The 21,533-nt window shown below is 32.3% G+C and overlaps 2 protein-coding genes across 2 annotated transcripts in view; both read left to right on the forward strand.

Annotated features, from left to right (window-relative positions):
* Window positions 1-1,369: 1,369 nt before the first annotated feature.
* Window positions 1,370-6,751, forward strand: LOC148273960 (uncharacterized). The gene is made up of 6 exons (XM_088237878.1): window positions 1,370-1,445; window positions 1,815-1,869; window positions 2,098-2,233; window positions 2,733-2,848; window positions 3,937-4,084; window positions 4,273-6,751. Exons 1-6 carry the CDS (start codon window positions 1,441-1,443, stop codon window positions 4,452-4,454), a joined length of 642 nt encoding a protein of 213 aa, XP_088094004.1. The 5' UTR covers window positions 1,370-1,440; the 3' UTR covers window positions 4,455-6,751.
* An 8,306-nt stretch (window positions 6,752-15,057) lies between these two features.
* Window positions 15,058-21,533, forward strand: part of LOC148273961 (kalirin-like) — a 116,455-nt gene continuing 109,979 nt past the window's right edge. Inside the window, exon 1 of the mRNA XM_088237876.1 lies at window positions 15,058-15,217. Coding sequence (XP_088094002.1) covers window positions 15,148-15,217 — 70 coding nt within the window. The 5' untranslated portion in view covers window positions 15,058-15,147. The remainder of the gene's footprint in view (window positions 15,218-21,533) is intronic.

The following is a 21,533-nucleotide window of genomic DNA, read 5'->3' on the forward strand; positions in this document are numbered from 1 at the left end:
AGCAAGGCTCGGAGGGCCGAATTTTCTAGCATAGTAACTATCTAGTAACTGTCGGCGAAAGTCGACTGTCGCCTGCTATCTCAATTTAAGTGACATCTACCTTCTTCACTAAATGCCACAGATATGTTACTTTTACCTGAAGTGTAATAGTTTGGCTTTCAGAAGAGTGCGAATGCCTTCTTTAAGCAAATTCTGCCGCTTGGAGTGCTGTCAGTGCCCATCAGAGATTATACACCCATTATGTGCCCATATCCCAGGCCCAGGTGCCCAGACAATCAAACCAGAGCAGCGTGGCCAGACCCGATCAAGCGAAAAAAGGTACATTCAGAAAAATAAATCGGTAGCTTTCGATAGATTTGCGAGAGGGGGTTGGAGGGGAGGAGGGGGTCAAAAATAAATTTGACAGTTGTTCGAAATTAAAGCGCCGTTTTGCCTAAGCCCGTTGCTATAAATAGTTGAAAACGTTTGGTAAATGAACAATTGAAAACCAAAAGGACTGCAATAAGTGAATCACCAAAATATAGTGATTTATAATGTCTTCTTTTTCTTACAAAAAAATGTAAATTACAATATTTCATTTCAATACTCAAATATTCATTTAAGAAAAGGAATATTTAAGTTGGTTCTTGTAAAAATTAATAATATAATACATAGATTAAAATTCAAAATATTATTTTATCGAATGAATGACACAATTTTATCAAAATATATAGAATTTTTATTGTCAAGCAAAGAAATAATTAACGTTTAAAATTTCTTTCAGTGCAACTTAAAACTAAATAAAAACTGCTAACTGCTGAAGTACTGAACAAATTATTAAAACAATGATCAACTAAATTTAAATTGATATTTAACTAAAGATAACATTTTATTATTTTCAATGTGAAAAGTGATCCTTCATAAAGTAGACATATATACATTTTTTAATAATGTCGTGAAATTCTATGCCATGATTTATTTTACCATATTATATTCAACAATACTAGCCAATTCCATAATTAATATATTATTCATTGTATACTTATGTACGATATATAAGCAGTTTTTTAAATAAGCAACTGATGGCAATTGAAGTGAGCAAACAAGCAATAAATGATGATAATATGAATTTGTTTTATTTGCATTGAAATTTTGTTCTGTGGAAAAAACAAGGAAATGTATGAAAATCGGTAGAATTTCAATCGAATTCGGTAGATTAGTAGATTGCTCCCAAAATCGGGTGATCTACCGAAAAATCGGTAGATCTAGCAACGCTGAACCAGAGAGGTTGAAGCGACCATAGATAGAGACATAATCTGCGCTGTTTCATGTTTTATCTTTATGCGTTTATGTTTATTTGTTTATGCTGGTTTATGCTAGTAGTAGTTCTACATTATCTCTGGTTATGCCAGGAAAGCCCTCTACAAGCGGCAACTTCGAGCTCAAACGTCAAATGGTCAAATGATGTAAAGCCGTATTATAACATAACCTATTATTTATTCCTTGTACTCACAAATAATATCTTTTACTCCACGTTTCAGGTACATTATTTTGTTTCTTGTTTATTCTAAAAACGGGTGCCTGCTGCTAATAAGAAATGCCGTGCATGGGAATATCTTTCGTATTTTCCTTCAATTTCAATTAGTTTTAATTAACTCTGATTGTGTAGCAAGGTTGTTTTGCGAATTTGTTTTATGTTACTTTAAAAAAACATGTTTTAAGTCATAAAATATGTAATAAGTATATAGTTTACTTTGTGATAAATGAGTTTTCTATATTTGTTAAAGAATTATTAATGTGTACGTGTACCTAACACGATGTTTTGATGTTTTCAGATTCGATTTTAAGATGACTACTACTGATAATATAAGTATTGATGATTCCATCTTTGTAAGTGTATTACTTGTTATTTAGTGCCAAATTAATTTATTGCGAAAAATATGTATCATTGCACTCAATGCTATGGTTAGATTCTTGTTTAAACTTCTGCGTAATTGTCGTAGAAATAATGTAGTAAGAACATATAATTATACTTTATTATAATTCATTTAGTAAGAATGTTCGTAATATGAAAACCTGTCTCACAATGGTAATTATTTTATAAATTTAAACTTTTAGGCGCAGATGAATTTAATTATGAGGAATGATGTTGAAAATGTAGCTAGTTTTACTGTTGGAGAGTACAGTGATGCATATTTGGATTGGAAAATAAAAAAGGAATCCAAGTCATGTAATAATACTACACAAGCTCCAAGTAAGATATGCACAGATATTATACACGTACTGTTGTTTTACCATTATTTACCTCAAAAAAAATGTATTCCTGTACACCAAAAAAGCATGCAAGACCATTATGAAACAGTCATAAATTACAGTGCCAGAAAATTGGAATCAAGTTGTAGACTGGGAGTCAAACCTTGAACCTGTGATCCAGAATCCAGAGCCTTCAACAGAATCACAGCCTGACTCATTTAGCCATTTTCCATTTCATTTTCCTTTGGAAAGCATATACTCAAGGACACAGGAAAAAATATATTCTTGCTATATTTTTACAGTCAATCGGTCAAATGTTGCACAGACCATAAATTTCACATTATTAAATTTACTACGGGCACTATTAAATTTTTGTTAGAGCATCTGAGAGATCTAAATCAATAATGGTGCTGTACAAATTAATCATAATAATACGAAGTACCTACTAAAAAAACCTAATTTTCTACAGAATGTTATTCTCATGTTCATATTAATTTTAGAGAGAAAAATTACAAGTAGTCCAACTACTCAATCCGTAAGAAAGAAACTTCTTTTGGATCAAATAATTTCTTCTGATAAATTCACCAATATAGCTGAAATAAAGACACCTGATGAAGTAAGTTATGTTTTTTACATTATCACATTTATTTTATTTACTGTCCATAGCAAAAAGAATTACTCAATAACTTTTAAAAAATCTATTTCATTAACCAAGTACTCATAGTTTGCTTTATATTGATTATTATTCAATCGTTTTATATGATGACCGATCTGAAAAATTAGTTACAGTAATAACAGTTTGTGAAGCTCTGACCTCCACCTCAATAATGAATTCTTATTTTTCACAAATTAACCGTAAAATTGGAATAACAAGTGGGGTTCCTAATTGGCAAATAAATAGCCGATCAAGAAAGCTCACTTTACGAAGTTATGTCTGTGTTTTCAACTAGCAACTACGAAAGTGGTGAGTATTAAAAATGATATGTTTTATTACTTTAAACAATCAAACCACTTTTGTGTTCTATAATTGGACAAGCTAGCTATGTTGCGCCACCTTTTTTCATAAAACTTTATCATCTAGATTCATCATCAAACTTGTTACATTAGATTATCAAAAAAACTGTCACTCCGCTTTTTCCATAGGGGTAGGCAGGGTATAAAATGCCACACCGCTGTCTTAACGTACAGGTCTCGCTTCCTTAATATTCATAAACCTTCTCACAAATGCCCTCTGATTATTCCGATTTTTATAATGTCCATCTTCAAGTGTTTATTGGACGTCATGCCATATCTTTCTATCTTTCTCGTTTTCTGCATCCACCAACAGTCACATCGTAAATCTTTTGGACATTCTTTCACTATCTATTTGAGCAACATTTTCTAAGCGATGCATCACCCTTTCCTTAATTTTGTCGATAATTGGTCATACTATTTCTGTCTCGGTGTGCCCTGTTTACAATGAACTTACATGTATTCATACTTTCATCCCTTTCAAAAACTTTACTTATTGGTTAGTACATTAATATGTTAACCTTCATAACGCTTACTCTAAAGAACGAAGAATGTATCGCCAGTAATTTTAAATGTCATAAAGGACATATTTTCCTAAAAACTTGTAGATTACTCACCTTATGATTATACAAATAGAGTAAAAAAATATTTATCATGATAAAAAATATTTCTTGGGTTTTTTTTTCTTTTCAGTTATGGAGCAACATCATTACAAAGAATGCAGGAGAGCTGCCATTAACTGCTACTCCGTACAGTGATGCATATTTGTATGGAATGCCAAAGAGAATAAGGGTTAAAATTATTCAAACAAAGTTTACTACTCCTTTCGAAAGTTTACAAGGTATTACATTTTACATTAGTTTAATAGTACAGCAATAAATATATGTAAATAATGTATATTACTGCCTCATGTTATTGTAAGACTTTTTCTCTTTCCTTTAACAACATTGCTACAAATTTGGTGAAAATTTAAATTTTCGTTTTTTCAAAGTGTACATAAGTTTATTTATTTTATTTTAATTATTACAGGTGCCATAAAAACTGCAATTGAACCTAAAATCAAAAAAGTCACTGAAGAATCCATAAAAAATAAAGACTTGTTATCTTCTGTCCGTGCTGTTATAAGTAAACATATTCAAGAAAAAATCTCCAGTGACCCTGATTATAATAATAAGTATCATAAAAACACTGAATTATTTTTAAAGTTTTAATTTATCAATGAATTAAATTATATTGAATCTAATACGCACATGATGAGAAATCTAATCTCCATATTAATTTTTTTTACCACCCCAAACTGGTTCAGCTGTGATCCTTTAAACCACAGGTTCTCAAACTTATTTCACCCACTGTCCACTTTGAGAATGATAAATTTTCTATAGCCCTCTAAATTTTTTTAACTTTTGCCCCTTTGAAAAACAGCTATTGCACTCATTATTTTTAAATGTGTCATATCCTACTTCTGAGTTCAATCTTACATTTTAAAGAAGCCTTTTTTTTAAAAGCATTTAAAACCGATAGGTGCCTACTTAGAAGTATTAAAAAAAAAAAAAAGCATTTAAAATCTTACATAATATGAAGAATAAATGACAAAAACTGTTTGAACACGATTGCCACGCGGGCTAAGGAAGACGTGATAAATAAAACAAAATCTGTGGAGGAATAATAATGAAATAAATTTTAGTTTAAAATCACCCCCAATTTTCTTTGAGCCTTCTATCGCCTCCCTGAAGGCCTTCAACGGGGACGACAAGGGGGCGTTATCGCCCACTTTGAGAAAGACTGCTTTAAACCTTAATTACCCAAAATATTATTTCATTGTCTTTTTGAGCAGTATACTTCATATTCAAAATATTAACTTAGATTTTAAAATCACACTATTTTTCACTTACAGCATTGAGAAAATTGATTGCGTTTTTTAAATTGTGTCTTAATTGTCAGGCGATGGCATAGCTAAGTTTCTTATGGGGCGCTCAAATATTTCACCAATGAATATGGCTGGACCAAACTTTGTGCAGATTATGACTCTGTTACAGATTATATTGGTGGACTTCACATCAAGATATAGCCAACATTAGTAAAAAAGATTTTTGTCCTCGATTTTAAAAACCATTTTTGAGATCCCATAATATGGTATAACCAAAATTTCCAGTAAATGTAAATGTCTTTGACATATGTTTCCATTGGTAAACTGTAGCTAACGCGCTACAGGCGCTGTGTTGTGGTTCGGCTGTTCGTCACTGGCGCAAAATCCCCTCCGCTCGTAAGGCAGTGGAGGCTAGATGACTTAATTGTGTCTCGTCAAGGCTGGAGATGTTCCCAGAAGATAGAGAAGGCCGCATGCTCGCTCTAGTCATCTCACTCCCTCCGTGTATATAGACATTTCCCTCTCCAGCTACCACGTCAGTCTAACGGCAGCAGTGCAGCGTAAACCAAAGCAGATTCAAAATCCTTAAAACTAAATAATTATTCTAAGTGCCTCAGTATAGAAAGGGCCATTTATCAGCATTATTGCTATCGTAACAGCTTTAATGGCATGGGCACTGCACCTACCTTGCTGTTTAAAAAACTTTCAGACGAAGTTTGATGGTTGTTTTCTTTGGTTTCTTCTTAACTTCTTGGATGTACCCAGTATTTCAACAACCTTGCAAAGTTTTACTTTTTTTATATCTTGTCTTAAGCAAACTTTCCGATCCACAGAATAAGTGCCTTACAATCACTATAGCAGACACCGGAAATATGTTTTATATTTCTTGCCAAATCTGATGGAAATTAGTTTGATGATGTTCTGTGTTTTCTACAATTAACGTTCTGCCTTCCTTTTGAATTTTATCTTTGATGCCTCTTATCTAATGAGCTGAACCTAAGTAATAATCTATTTGTACACATTAATATAAAAATTTACACGCTGTCTTAAAAATTATCAATAATTCAATATAGATATGGAATACACATATATTTTTACAAAAGTGAATTGTTATTATGTCTTAGTATGTAAAAGAAATCATAGAAAAATGTACAAATTATGTGTAAAAATTATGTTTATACATGTGCTACATATCTCATTATGTTAGGTTGATGATCAGCTTGACATAACATCGGGCTAACTTATAAAACTCTTATGTCCTTACCTTTGTTCAGGGTAGATTAAAAATAGTTTTTGCTCTCCCTAGCAAAGTTTTTTCTCAACATGTATTTCTTTAAAACTATGCAACACTGAATGAATGTATAAGTTTTAAACTCATATTGTAGATTAGTTGACGTCCTATCAGAAAATGCCAAAATATCATTTTTGACAGTTTGTGGACTTGTGAGTTTTACAAGTTAAGGTGATGATAAGCTCCTGACATTCTGAAATCTATGCGAATCCATTGATCGATTCCGATTATTTAAATGACATCCAGTGAGCGGAAATCGAATCACTATCACATCTTAGGATTAACCAGCTTTATTTTATTAAGTGTTTATTCTGTAAATTTTCAATAAATGGACACTTTACTTTGACGAACATGTGTTTTTTTAATAAATAAATACCTAAATATCCCAATTAATATTTGTCCTACTCGTTATTTTCTAATTTATTTCACATAAAACTTTTTATTTTGAATTACGAAATTATTTGTATTACTAAAGTTTTAATATTTTGTCCTTGCTCACTCTCCATTTAACTATTCATGGCAATTACTGTTTTTATTTTAAATTATAGTGGTATAATTTTCATTTACGATTTTCAATTATTTTTTCATTAAAAATTTCACATAAGCATTCTTTTCAACAATTATTTCATTCCTGCCAAATTGCAAAAGCAGTTTTTTTGCAGATTTGAATTAATGCTAAAAAGATTAGTTCTTAGAACAATACTTTACGACCACTGACTTATGGCAAATAGATATGCTTTTTCCATACCAAACACATCTTATTTTTAGCAAATATTGTGCTGCTCTCGACAATTCGGAATAAGAAGACTGCAAATCACAATTCCAGCCATAGTGTAATTTGTAGTAATAGCAAAGACACTGGCTGCCAGTGTATTATTTATGTACTTAAATTGTAAAAAAATATTACTAATTATCTAGTTATTCAATAAATGGGGTTGAATTTACAAATAAAACAATATGTCTGCTCTATTTTTCACGGTTGCAGTGTAATTATAACATTTTCTCATAGAAAGACGATTGCGTAGCGTAATGTCTTATCACGATGAAAGTTTGTAAGAGAATGAATGCAATTAGCCACGAAACAAAACACCTATTTCCTTGCGATTGTAACAAATCTAATTATACGTCATTGTGTACCATAATATTGGTAAAATTAAAATGAAAACCCATAAAAAAAAACATTCTTTATTCCCTTCATAAAAATGTTCTCCATGTGTATTATTTATTGTGTTTATGGTTTTAGCAGAATCCCATTTTTAATCGCATTGAATTCTACATTATTTTATTAAGAATTTACTCTGACATATTTTTTATCGTAGAGACATATGCAAACTAACCGTGAACTTACGTATTAGGTGTGAACCCTTATACACTTAACTCAATTGCCTTTTAAAACAATATATATTATGAGAAAGGTTTTTAGACCAAAAGCAAGAGAAGATAGCTAAGATTTTTAGAAATTGATTCCATTATCTAGTACTTAATTGTTGTGTTTAGTATATAAGGATCCATAAGTAATAGTTTTAGTTAGTTTCTTAATTTTTTAATGTCTTGATAAGACAAAACAAGTCGCAAAGTATAAATATGTTTATAAAACGAAAAAGTTTAATTCATATCCAGTTTTTTATTTAAAATCTTCATCTCTCTTGTAGACTGTCCATCCAAAAATCCATCATCTTTTTTTAATGCATAGAACAATAAAAAACATATAAAGGAAAATAAAATCATCCAGAACTTTTTCACAAATATGCACATTTTAAAACTTTTATTTAGTTCTTTGATTTATTGTCTAATACAATATATATTCAACGCAATATTTACATCTATACTTACTCTACACTATTATTATTACGTGTTCATCATCTTACCTCTATCCCCAGCCCGTGGTGCAGAGGGCACTGCATCGGAGCACCAAATGCTGTGTATCTCCATCATTTGTTACATAAAGGTAAGGTGATCAATATTACTCTACGGGTGCCAGTTCAGGAACAGAGAAAATTGCAGTGTTAAATCACATTTAAAACAAATGTTTCACATGGATCCTGCTAAGAATCGAACCTGGGACCCTGGTAAGTGAACGTGTCAACCACTGCAATACGAGGCAGACTTATCTCCTCCCGATTTTCTCTCTCAGAATTTTTATCTGATAGTAGCCATCAAGTCGAAAAGACTCATGCAGGGTTCTGGCTCTATTTCATACACAAAAATCTATTTTGGACATGAAATATGGGAACCGTCTGTGTACTGGTAAAACACTCTAAATGCATTATTGACTACACTGAGAAAAATCAATTTGAATCTTTGACTCAACTAAAGCTTTTTGAACATATTTTGGAAATTATACATGCTAATGGAACCATTTAAATTCCTTTAATTATTTCAATGGATTAGATTTCGAAAAACAATACCTGGTGAATGGAATTAATGGTTTTCACCAGAAAACATTAAGAAACAAAAACTATCCATGGATTTTTATAGATGCTAACTTTGAAACTAAACCCCAAAAGATTTTGTCAGTTGATAAAACTCAAAAAAATTATTTATAACTACATTTTCTACTTTTTTCTAAATTTTTTTCATTTAAAGGGTTTTATCTGTATACCAACGATTTAATAAATAACTTATTAGTTTATAAAACAAATTTTGAACAACTTAACTAGCAAAAAACATTTATAACTATTATTGGTCGTAACGTACTTAGGAAAATATGTATTTGTAATATTCTGTTAAAATTAAGTTCCTATGTGGAATGAAAAACAAGTTATGATTTAAAAAAACATCCAGGTGAAAAACTCAAGTGAATTACATACAAATATTTTTTTTATTTAAATTAAAATCTGCTGACAAATGTTATAATATTTACTTTTAAAAAAATCTGCACATTTAATCAACTTTACTTTTTTCAATTATGCAGAACTTTCACCTAATAGCATCTTCAACTTATATCTTATACATCCACAGAGCTGATCATTGGCCCCAGGTAGTATGCATCAAATGACTCAGGGCCAATCAACAGTTTCAACCTTTTTTTTATAATTCTTGTTTTAAATATATTAAGATAAAGTTTAGAAAAAATATGTAAAGTAATTTATCTAACTCAGTTTACTATTAGGTGTACAACTTTGCTTTGGCTGTTTTCCTGTAGATGGCTTTAGTGGTGAGTAGTGGCCGAAATAAATAGATCATACACATCATGTAATAAATGGCGGCCTCCGTGGTGTAGTGGTCAAGACGCTTGACTCACACATGGAAGGTTCCAGGTTCGATTCCCGGTGAGAACACAATTTTTTTTTTTTTTTCTCAAGCCTGGGTGTTCTGTGATGTAATTCACCACTGTAATTGGGCCTCCTGGCCTGTTGTGGTGCAAAAAATAAATAAATAAATAATGAATAAACTTAGGCATCTACTTTATAAAGTTATTCTCTATTGAAAATGACTGTTTACGTGCCAAATTGTCATCATTTGTGGAAGGTTTTAATTTCCTGCTTCAATATGAAGAAATCTACGGCTGAGGCTCACCGAATCCTCTTAAATACTTATGATGAGGCCACTATTAGTGAAAGAATGTGTCGTGGGTGGTTTCAAAGTTTAAATAATTGTGATTTTCACATCGAGGACAACCGTAGCGGTGGATTAGAGAAGATGCAAAATTGACGGCATTGCCAAGATCATTGGTAGTGGCTCAACAAGCAATTTCAAAACCATGGGAATGATTCAGAAGCAAGGAAATCGAAAGATGATGAACAGTGTTTGTTTGCTTGTGAATAGTTTCTTGAAAGGCAAAGATGCAAGGGATTTCTACATTTCATTGTAACTTGGGTTTAAAAACGAATAACCCTGAATGCAGAAAATCATGGGGATTTCCCTGGCCATGCTTCAACGCCGACGGCCAAACTGAATGTTCACGGTTCTAAAATCATACTCAGTATTTGGTGAGACCAGCTCAGCGTAGTGTATTATGAGCTATTAAAGCCGAGTGAAATAATCACAAACGATCATCTTCGAACGCAATTAATGCGTTTAAGCCGGGCGTTGAAAGACAAACGGCCACAATACAACGAACAAGAGACATGATAAAGTGATTTTGCACAATGACAATGCTCGACTCCATGTTGCGAAAGTGGTCAAGACATACTTGGAAATGGTCCTACCCCACCCGCCGTGAGGTAGGACTCACCTCACTTGTTTCAATCAATGACAAACGGCCTAGCTGACCAGCACTTCCAGTCTTATAAAGAAGTAAAAAATTGGATCCATTTGTAGATAGCTTCAAAAGTCGACCAGTTTTTTTGATTCGGGATTAGTATGTTGGCAGACAACAGTTTAAATCATAATTGTTGGGGTTTTGCCAGTATTATTTTGATAATTAGATGTACCTGTGTTTTAAATTGCAAATTATTTTTCTTTTGTTGTTTTGAGTGCCTGTTACACTGGGTAAATCTTGTAAATGTTTCCAAGATGTGTATGGGTTTCGCTAAGTTGTTTGTTTGTTTTGTTGGTGTTCTTTTTTGTTCTTCCTTTCAAAGCATGATCCAGAGAATATGGCTGAGATCCTTATCTTGAATGAACAGTTTGTTGCTTCTCTGCCATAAATGGAAACTAGAATAAGGTGAATGTCATTATACATATATTTGATTGATCGTTTAATTGTTATTTGCGGCTTGATTGTGAAGACAGTAAATTTTCTCAAAATTAGTATATCAAAATTAAACTCAATGTGGTAATTGAAAAAAGTCATCAGTCTTTACAAACAGTTTCGGGAACGACAAGATGCTTTTATTGTAACTTAATTCACCAAAACTATCAAGGTACTGAGATAAAAACAAAATAATGTAATGTTAATTTTACTCAACGTTATTAAATATTTGTATATAACCACTTACCGAATTTTCTTTGTCTACCGGTTTCAAGACGAAGAGACAGTTACGTCTCGTAAAATTTACATTTTAACTACGTGCTAGCAACGCTTTCTCTACCCCCGTGAGAGCGTTTAGACTCGCAATGCTGGATAGAGGTGGAAATGGAGAGAGGATAGACCACAATACACGTCTATTATGACCATTTCTGGCTTCTTTCCCATTAATACATCTTTTTATACATGCCTTTCGATTTTGTGACCACAAAGTTAATGCTTTAAATATTGATAATGTTTATTCGTTTCAAATTGTTTGGAAATTATCTAAGATAGTATTTTTTTTTATTTTTCAATGATCGAGTACAATAATCTTAATTATAATAATTAGCCATTTTATTTCCTGAAGATGTTTTTTTTTTTAATTGGTACAAAGAATGCAAATGCATACATTGGAACGAATCCAACTTACGCAGAATCACTCAAAAAAGATACATATTGACAGTGAATCCAGTTAAAAAAAATATTTTTGGAAGTTTTAAAACCAAAAAAAACTACTTAGAAATTAACCTTAGTAATTCATTAATTACATACAAAATTTGCTTCTTTGACTTCGACTAATGGCATTTTGACCAGAGTTGAGTTTACAATAATTTTAACAAAATTTTAAACCTAAAACAACAAATAAATATGTTATTGCTTAGTAAGAGCAGATATTTACCTATATGAGACCATATTTATTTATACTTTTACAACGTTTGAATTATTTTTTGAATACAGAATAATGTTCCCTCACTAGGGTGTCCCGTGCCGAGGGAAACATTTTACAATAAGTGAAACATGCCTTAAATTAGTTATTTAACATGGTTAATATAATAAGAAAATTAATACGTAATTCATCTAATTAACCCAATTACCATCTTAAACATAATAAGCAATATAAACTAAAATAATCATAAAGAACATAACAAATTCATATAGACTTGTAGAACAAATCTCATAAACAGGACACAAATTTTTACCTATTTGGCTTGATCCACTCATCGATCCGTGCGCAACCCACCTCCACTGCCCATTTCTTAATAACAATTTTATATTGTGAGTACTGACTAATTGTTCTTATAGACAATGGAAGTAGATTGTACACTTTGACCGAGTAATAAGCCAATCCTCTTTGACCAAAGGTTGTATTAATTTTTAATTGCAGCATCAGGGTGGAGTATCTAGTAACTCTTGTATTTGTGAAATGAGTTATGTAAGGTGTAGAATAATGTTTGTATGCGTACTAAGAAACAATTGATGACTAGTTCTAAAACATCGACCCCAAACTTCAATATCTATCCAAAAAGTAATGTCTTTGTATATTAAGTGATCTGATATTCAATGATGAATTATTCATTATAAATATTATTAACAAAATTCAATATTCAAATTTTAACATCATTTACAATGTGTTGATTAATTTAAAATCATTAAATGTCAAAAGGCGGAAGAATTATTGTGCGTGCATGAGAAGATGTATGAATATAGTAGAAGCGAGGTTTACATGGAGAGATAGAGTTGTATGGCGTTCTATCCTCTCTGCCTACACCTACAGAGAAACGTCTTGATGGTTTGTTTGTATTAAATGACTTACCCTGTATTAATAAATATGGGTGTAGGGTGTAGGTATATAATTATAATAAATGAGTTATTAAAAATATGAATATTAAATCTTTATACCATGGAGTAAAATTTTTAAATATCTTCCTCTTTTTCTGTCTCAGCCTTACATAATGTACGGATCTCAACATTTGTGCATCTATCGTACATAGTTTTACCACACATTCGCCTGAGAGATCGCATTTCGACAGCATTCAGCCTACTTTCATCCCTGTTTTTCCAAGTCCATACTTCTCTCCCATACATCAGGGATGGGACCAGGACTCCGTTGTGAACTGCCAATTTTGCCTCTTGTGACAAGCATTTATTTGCCAAGGTCGAAGTGCACCGTTCACTCTGTTCCCGGCACTCACCCTCCTTTCAATATCTTTCTCAGTCATTCCATCCCTAGTGAACATACTTCCCAGATACACAAATTCCTCTACTTGTTTTAGTATAACTCCATTCACAGTGATTTCACATTTAGTCATACTTTCACTTCTTTCAAAAACCATCACATTCGATTTATCGACATTCATCAGCAAATCGCTTCTCTTGCATACATCGTAGACCTTTGTTACCAAGAATTGCAGTTCCTCTTTGTTATTAGCAAGGAGTACAGCATCGTCAGCATACAAAAGACAATTGACTTTTAAATCACCCATTTTTGCTCCCATTCTTAAGCCTTTCAGTTCTTTCATGCAGTTATCGATATACACGTTGAACAGCCATAGTGACATAACACATACCTGCTTCACTCCTTTATGAATGTCAAACCACGATGCGTATGATCCATTTACCCTAACACATGCTGTGCTGTCTTTATACAGAGAAGCAATAGCACGTGTTAGATTTCCGCTTACTCCGTACGCCGATAACACCTTCCATAATTTTTCTCTGTCAACTCTATCAAAAGCTTTTTGCAGATCAACAAATGCGCAAAAAAGCTTTTGGTTTTTAGCAAGAAATTTCTCTGTCATGTTTCGTAAAGCAAATATTTGATCCATACATCCCCTTCCATTCATAAAACCGCTCTGAATATCCCACACTCTATCCTTTGTAACTTTTCTTACTCTCTCAATCAGTATTCTTCCATACATTTTGCCAACAGCGCTCAAAGGGCTGATTGCTCTATAATTTCCGCATTCTACTCTTGAACCTTTTCCCTTGTATAGAGGCATAACAACCGCCCTTCTCCAGTCTGGAGGAGTGTATTCTTCCTCTAAACATCGGTTGAAAAGTTTGTGCAGCCAAACAAAAATTATTTTACCGCCCGCCTTTATAAATTCTGTAGCAACATTATCAAAACCTTGCGCTTTTCCATTCTTCATATATTTGGCAGCAATTCTTATTTCTTCCATTCTTATCTCTGTCGTACCATCATATGCATTTAAACTTACCTGAGGAGGTGCTGCAGTGCTTATATTTCCTGTATGTGTTTCATACACCTCCTCAAAGTATTCCTTCCATCTTGTTTTTATTTCACTATCATTTGTCACCATTTTCCCATCTTTTCCTTTAATAGCTGTTATACATCCACTTTAAATTTAAATACTGTTTACTATTGCTAACTCGTTTCGATGTTTTTTTTTTTAAATGTTATGCTTTTTTGTTGTATTTTTTTCACTGGTTTTATTGTAAATTATGTAAAAGGTTCACGGAACCGTAAGTATATAAAAAATCACATTAAAAAAGTTTCCGTAAGCATACCCACTAAGATATTTCGTATAATTTTTACCTGGAATATTAAAAAAAAAAGTTTTTTTATTACTGCTTAGTGATCAATATAAAGTAGTGCCCATAATTAAAAATAATGAGAGTGCAGTAATTTAAAATATTATGGAGATTGAATTTTGTATGATATTTAATTAAATATAAATACAATAGGGTCGAACTTATTATTTAAACTAGTATTTAAAAAACAATAAAAATAAGTGAATGACGTGATTTTAAATAAAGTTACATAAACGAATAATTATTTTAAACGTAATTTACGAATTATTTTATTTCTGTGAAAGTTTTACAAATGCCTAAGTAATATTTAGTTTCAACCAAATATTTTGATTATAAGTGAGAACTAATACGGTGGCGTCACGTCAAGAATAAGTTTGGTTCAAATTGTTAGCCACATGGCAACACAAGTAGTGTCGAAGTTTACCAACGCCGTGGTAGTTTCGGAGGGTTGTTGTCGCGAAGATAATTTGTATGTTTACTTATTTTAGAAGTTAAGTTAAATTATAGGAACTGTTTTATATGATAAAAAGTGACAATAATGTGTGCCGGACAAATAATTTTGGATTAACAAGGACCTTCGTTTCACACGGTAAGTTTTAAACGTTTGGCTTTGTAAGGTTATTATTTTGACATACCTTTTGAGATATCTATAGTATACCACCTACACAGAACACAAGGGGAATGATCCATGCCCGTGTAATTTCTTTCTTTGTGTCTTCCAGATATCATATTAGTATATTTTCGGCACCCGAAACATAAATTATTACCCTAGAATTAGTCGCGTTAAAGATTACTTACTTGAAAATAAGTTTACTTTCAGAAATACATCGTGTATCGCTTAAGAAACTTCTTATCGTGTTTAGTTGTGAGATATTCTCATCTATTTATCTTAGAATTACTTTGCGTGTATTCGAGACATTAAAAATATACCGATATAAGTTTGTTATGAAAGAATATAACGTACTTCCAGTAGTAGAATATTATTTTAATCCCATGCGGATTCACTGATAAATAAATATAAAATGCTGTGATTTAAAAATGATAAAGTAATTGATAATTTTATTTACTTTCTGTTTAATTTTCTTTATTTATTCATAAACAATTGATTCGTGTTATTCTAATACCCACATAAAATATTATAAACTACTTACCATGTTCCCCAAAAATATTGTGATGATTTTTACGTTGTTAATTTGCTACACGTGAGTTTAATTTTATTAAAATATCTTAAGTATAAATTACAATCTTGTTTAGGTTGACACGCTGCCCTATTTTATTATTATTATTATTACAGCCTATAGTTCTTGTTCAGTGCTATGCCAGGCGGCCGCCGCGCCGTAATAAAATTTGTTAAAATCAATTTGAAATAGATGAAGCATCACAATACGACTTGGGTATTTCTGGCAAAGGTGTATTTTACAACGAGGCGGGGTATTCAAATTTAAAACAAGTCACTAAATTTAGTTTGTCCTGTTCTCTGATGATGCGATTGTCGTCTTGTTAAGTTTATTTACGATTAAAATGATCTATCGCGAGTCGGCGCGGCGTCTTCTCGATTCTCACGTCGGCATTTCGCGCGGTGTGATTTAAACATTTAATAAATAAGCACCTATTGTACGTGAGTAATATGTACCTACGAATAAAAAATAATGTCGAGATGCGTGCAAGGCTGAGACGAGCATTATTGACAACATCGAGAAAGGGGCGCTGCGTTGGTTTGGACATGTAGAGTTGTAGGGCAAACGGAGAGCGAAAAATGGCTAAAAGGATTTACGAGGTGAACGATGATATATGCAGAAAATGAGGAAGATCGAGAAGGACATGGCCAGATTTGTAAAATACTCATGCTGAGATTTATGAATGTAGAGAAAGCGAGTTCTATGCGAAGGCATAGCGATGTGGCGTTCTATCCTCTCTGCCTACCCCTACGGGGAAACGGCGTGATGGTTTGTTTTTGTATTATTTTAATATTTGTTTTCTTTATTTTATTTCCTTCTCTCCTTCCCACTTTTACTACGTCCTCTCCCCAGAAGCAGTGTCGGTGTTACTTTTTAATTAATTTTGTATTATAAACCATATTATGCAATTTTTTTTATGGTATTATTATTTTCTTCTATCGAATTGTTTGGATAGGTAGTAAAAAATTGCCTTAAGGCAATAAACTCGCCTTTATAACAGATCGTTATTGAAATGTTCTAAATAAATAAGTATTATAAGCGCCTAAAATGTAAAAATGAATTAGGTACATTAAATTTTACATTACCTAGCAGTAACCGCATTGAGAGAGAAAGGCGACCGGCGAAAGCCGAGTTTTAGATGTTTATCGGTTTTTACGATAGTTAAAAATAGCAATAAGTATTTATTATAATCCCTATTCGACTAACTTTATCTAAACCATTTTCCCAAATTTAAATTACGTGTCGACAAGTTTCTTAGATCCTCTAAGGTTTTTTAAAATTTATTTTGATAAATAAAATATTCCTAATTCCCTAAGGTGTTCCCTTGTAAAATAATTTGTAATAACTTGTTAGTATAATTTATTGTAATAACTTTCATAATATTAATATAGTTTGATTAAGCTTGTTTTAAACACTATGTATGTACAGATGCCCCCTATTTAAACTTATTTGTGCATGTTGTGTTCAAATATTATTGATGAAAAATATCTAAACGTAATTGTGATTATTAAACATATCTCGTATGTATTGTTTATTGTTTGTGCTGAAAAAACTCTCTATGAGCTCTCTCTCTGGGAAGCTCAGTGCAACGAGAAATTGAATATGAAAGATGTTTTCGTACGCGCAGTAGGACAAACGCAAATATTTGGACAAACTCATAACATTGTCAATAACAGAGTGTTTTGATACATTTCCGGTTACCGGGAAGCCAACCCACCAATTAGGACAACTTACCGTAGAGAATTTCAGACGTCTTAGGCGGAGTAATTTCAAAATCACAAAACTTTAAAAAATCATAGCGCCGATAATTAGATACATAAAAAAATATATTTTTTAAAAATGGGTTAATTTGATAGAATTAGTCCAACCAATTAAAAAAATTAAAAAAACACTGAATTTCCTAATTGCACTTCAGCTGTGAAAAACACTATGCAGATACATCGTGTCATTCATAAACAATCCAATTTATGGATTTTAACAAATAGATAATTGCTTGCTAGCGTCGTATCTATTGTAATGAGTTGCACATAAATAAATATGAATACCTCTTACTTACATAAAAGATTGTACAGTACCTAAGTATATGAGCAAGTGCAGTATATAAGTAAGTACAGTAATGTACAGTATATTAGTAAGTACAAAAAATAAAAATCCCCAAATTAATTACTCTCTAGGGAATAGTGCAAATCTTCTCTACCTCCTAGAGAGTGGTTAATTTGGGGATTTTTATTTTTTGAATGCGGTGACACATTACTCCATAAAATTGCCACACTTATGATTAAACGTCAAATAATGTATAAAACTGTTTAAAAACAGAAAAAAACTAATACGGTTTGATCAATTCAACCTAATTAAGTTTTTTGGGTAATGCTTAAGGTTGCAATAATGGTCTGAATTGAAATTTTCAAAATTATTTCTACCTGTTCGAATTTGTTTGGCGTTTAATCATCAGTGTTGCTATAAATCGGGTTGTGGTCCTGTGGCTAGTGTCTCGGACTCACGGACCAAAGGTCTGTGGTTCGAATCCCACTTTACCCCAACTTGATTCCCATTTTCTAATAGTGAGTTATTTACAACTCGTTGAAAATGGCCCTTAAAAATAAAATATTTGGGTAAATCATAAGAACGCAAATATTTCTTTTTTATTAATTAAAAAAAAAAAAAAAATGAAGCAAAGTTTAAGTGCATGCAAAAAATAAAAATCCCCAAATTAACTACTCTCAAGGGGGTAGAGAAAATTCAGAATACCACCATTGGTCTAATAATAATAATAGTTTTATATTGTATAATGCTACTTTAGGTCGATCAATTATCGAATAATTAGCAAAAAGTTAGTGCAAATAACGTTTTTTTGCAATTTTGATAAAATCAATTCGATGTTTAATGTTTATCTTAGAAAGTACAGAATCACGATTTTGAAGGAAATTCTATTTTCTCTGACTTTTCTTTACTTTTTTTCTAAAAAATCTACAGGGACGTAATTTATTATACGCAAAAAAAAACTGATTTTGAGCGCCTTTTTTCGAAACGGCACGAACGGTGGTCGTTCAAGGTGCGGTTTTACTAAGGGCCCTATGTCCACCGATCCTGTTAACTTTTAAAACATCATAACCTTTTTATCAAAAAATGTAAAAAAAAGTACATAACCTTGAATCTCCCATATTTATAAGGAATCTCGGCTACCTATTAACGGATCTAAACCTGGTTTTCACTGTCATGTAACTTGTCATAAAACAAAGTGTCTTGGATTTGTTATATCTTCGAAAAAAATAATTAGTTCGTCATATACGTAAAATACCGTATTTTACCAAAATCTTCTAAAATAACCGTGAAATACCTGGGTAATTTTACCGCCTCGCATCTCTAATCGTAATATGCTCTCTTTTTTTCTTCAAATTGTTGAGGGCAACCCAGTATTTGCTATATCTCAGATGTAACTAGTATAGGAGTAACGTTCCATTTTATAGTCAACATAAATTACAAGCTCGATTTTGGTTCACCAAAAAGCCTCGTAGGATTTTTTTTTCACATTTTCTCTTCAAAATAAACTGTATAATTAAGTTCAAAGCGATAATATTTCATACTTTATGCGTTTTTATTTTATTTGTTTAAATAAACACTAACCTGTGGTTATGCGAGATGCGAAAAAGATAACTCATTTTAGTATTTATTCATTTTGCTGTATATGTATCATATATTGATGTTTAAAAATGTTTAAAAATGTTTTGAACATTTTGTTTTTATAAATCCACTTTTATTGTTGATGCATGAACGCAAATTATTTAACAGTACCAATGTCTCAACGGATAATATAATTGATCGGTATTTTAACCAAGTTTTTTTTTTAATAGAGAAATACTCGAGTTCTTATTATTTACACACATATTTAAATTTTCAGACCATTTCCTAAAAGTCGCAAATAACTTGTGCTGGAAAATTGGTAATCGAGTTGTGGTAGGGGGGGATTTGAACCTTAGACCTTTAGCCCGTGAATCCACAATACTTCCACGGGACCACAACCCGGTGTTGAAGTAATTATTTTAAGGAATACACATTACCGGGCTTATGACCTGTCATTGGTTGGTTTAACTTCACTCAATGTGTAACATTTATCATTCCGCCAAATGTTTGAGATTTTCGCATCTGCACAATTTTATGTATGCGTGAAATTATATAGTATGTGTGCGTGATCCTACATTATCAAGGTATTGCCAATGACAGTTAATACCCCCTGTAAATGCCAAAATTTTCACATTCTCTAAATTTAGATTCTTATATTTAGATTAAACCTTAGGGTTAAATTCCAGCATTGGATTTATATCTACAAGGATTTGGATATACTGAAAATATTGCAAATGATTTATTTTACTTTAGTTTAACTTCTCACCTTATTCCTTAATATATTATGTCTCGATTGTTACTCCAACAAAGGCGAGGTGATCAGACTTAAGCTTCAGATACCCTGTCGAGACAAACATTGTAAAATGTAAATTTACTGTCACGTAGAGCTAAAATATTGTAGGTTCCTTAAATACATTTTATAATATAAACAGAGATGGAGAATATTTTCGTGAAGTGAAGATGGAAGTCTAGGCATTTACAGGGCTTATGACCTGTCGTTGGCTGGTTAAAGCGGCTAATGTTTGATGACAAAAAGCACCTAGTCAGCACCATGCGAAGGAACTGATAAAAGGGTACTCGCGAAGGTTTGCTTTTGACCCATAAAGCTCAGCCTCATCAAGTGAGGGTTATCACTAGACCTCGCCCGGGGGGGGCACTGCAGATTGAACAAACACCGCTAGAATGAACCTTTCCGAAACTTCTAGATGTAGGTTCTGCAGTGCAGACGACGAAACACCTATACACATTATATGTGAATGTGATACTTTACATCATAAAAGGAGCCTAATCCTCGGGGGACCACCGGTTAATCCTGAATATGTTAAAAAGCTCGCCCTGTACCTAATAGTCCGACTCTTTATGGACCTTGTCTGGGAAGGGGAGATTTAGCAAAATAAGAACTCTCGCCTTCCACGCAGTAGCCAGGCTCTTTATGAACTTGTTCTGGTATTCCGAGTGCTTTTATAGCGCGGTTTAGCGCGTAATTATCTACTAAATACGCGCTATAAAAGCTATCAGAATAGCAGCCCTGGGCTTGGATGGCGAGAACTTTTCACGGAGACCCTTCATAATAGATCTTCACAGGTCGCAGGGCCGTCAGGAGCTTGCATAGCACTGACCCCCACCTCTAAGAATAAGAATAAGAATGTTTGAACATCCATTCATCCATCCTTCAATTCTTCCATCTGTTGATTTTTCTTTATAGATGCGCGTGAGATTCACCCGACTGAAATATTTCAATATTTTTAAGTTTAAGAAGCACAAACATTGAACGTTTTGTTCATTGTTTGTACTTCTTTTTGAACCAATATAAGATATGTTTGTTTTTATATTTAGAATTTACCATACATTGTATTAATTTAACACGCGTTTTCCAATTTATGCGGCGCGGCGGTTACTTAGCTGTGTTTATGTGACTTCTTTTTAGTTTATGGGGAACATTCCAGTTCGTTTGATGCTTTTTTTCAGTTTAATGCGTGTATAAATATGATTTAAAAAGGGTTTTTTCTTTTTGTATAATATTAAACAAACGTTAAAGCCGCTGAAGCGGATAAAGACCAATTTCTGTGTGAGATAGAATCAGAAATCTGAATTAATGTTTCCGAC

This window comes from Micrasema longulum, unplaced genomic scaffold (assembly GCF_059751315.1).
Source record: "Micrasema longulum isolate JH-2025_06_02 unplaced genomic scaffold, ASM5975131v1 h1tg001795l, whole genome shotgun sequence".
In the NCBI taxonomy this organism is placed as follows: Eukaryota; Metazoa; Arthropoda; class Insecta; order Trichoptera; family Brachycentridae; genus Micrasema; species Micrasema longulum.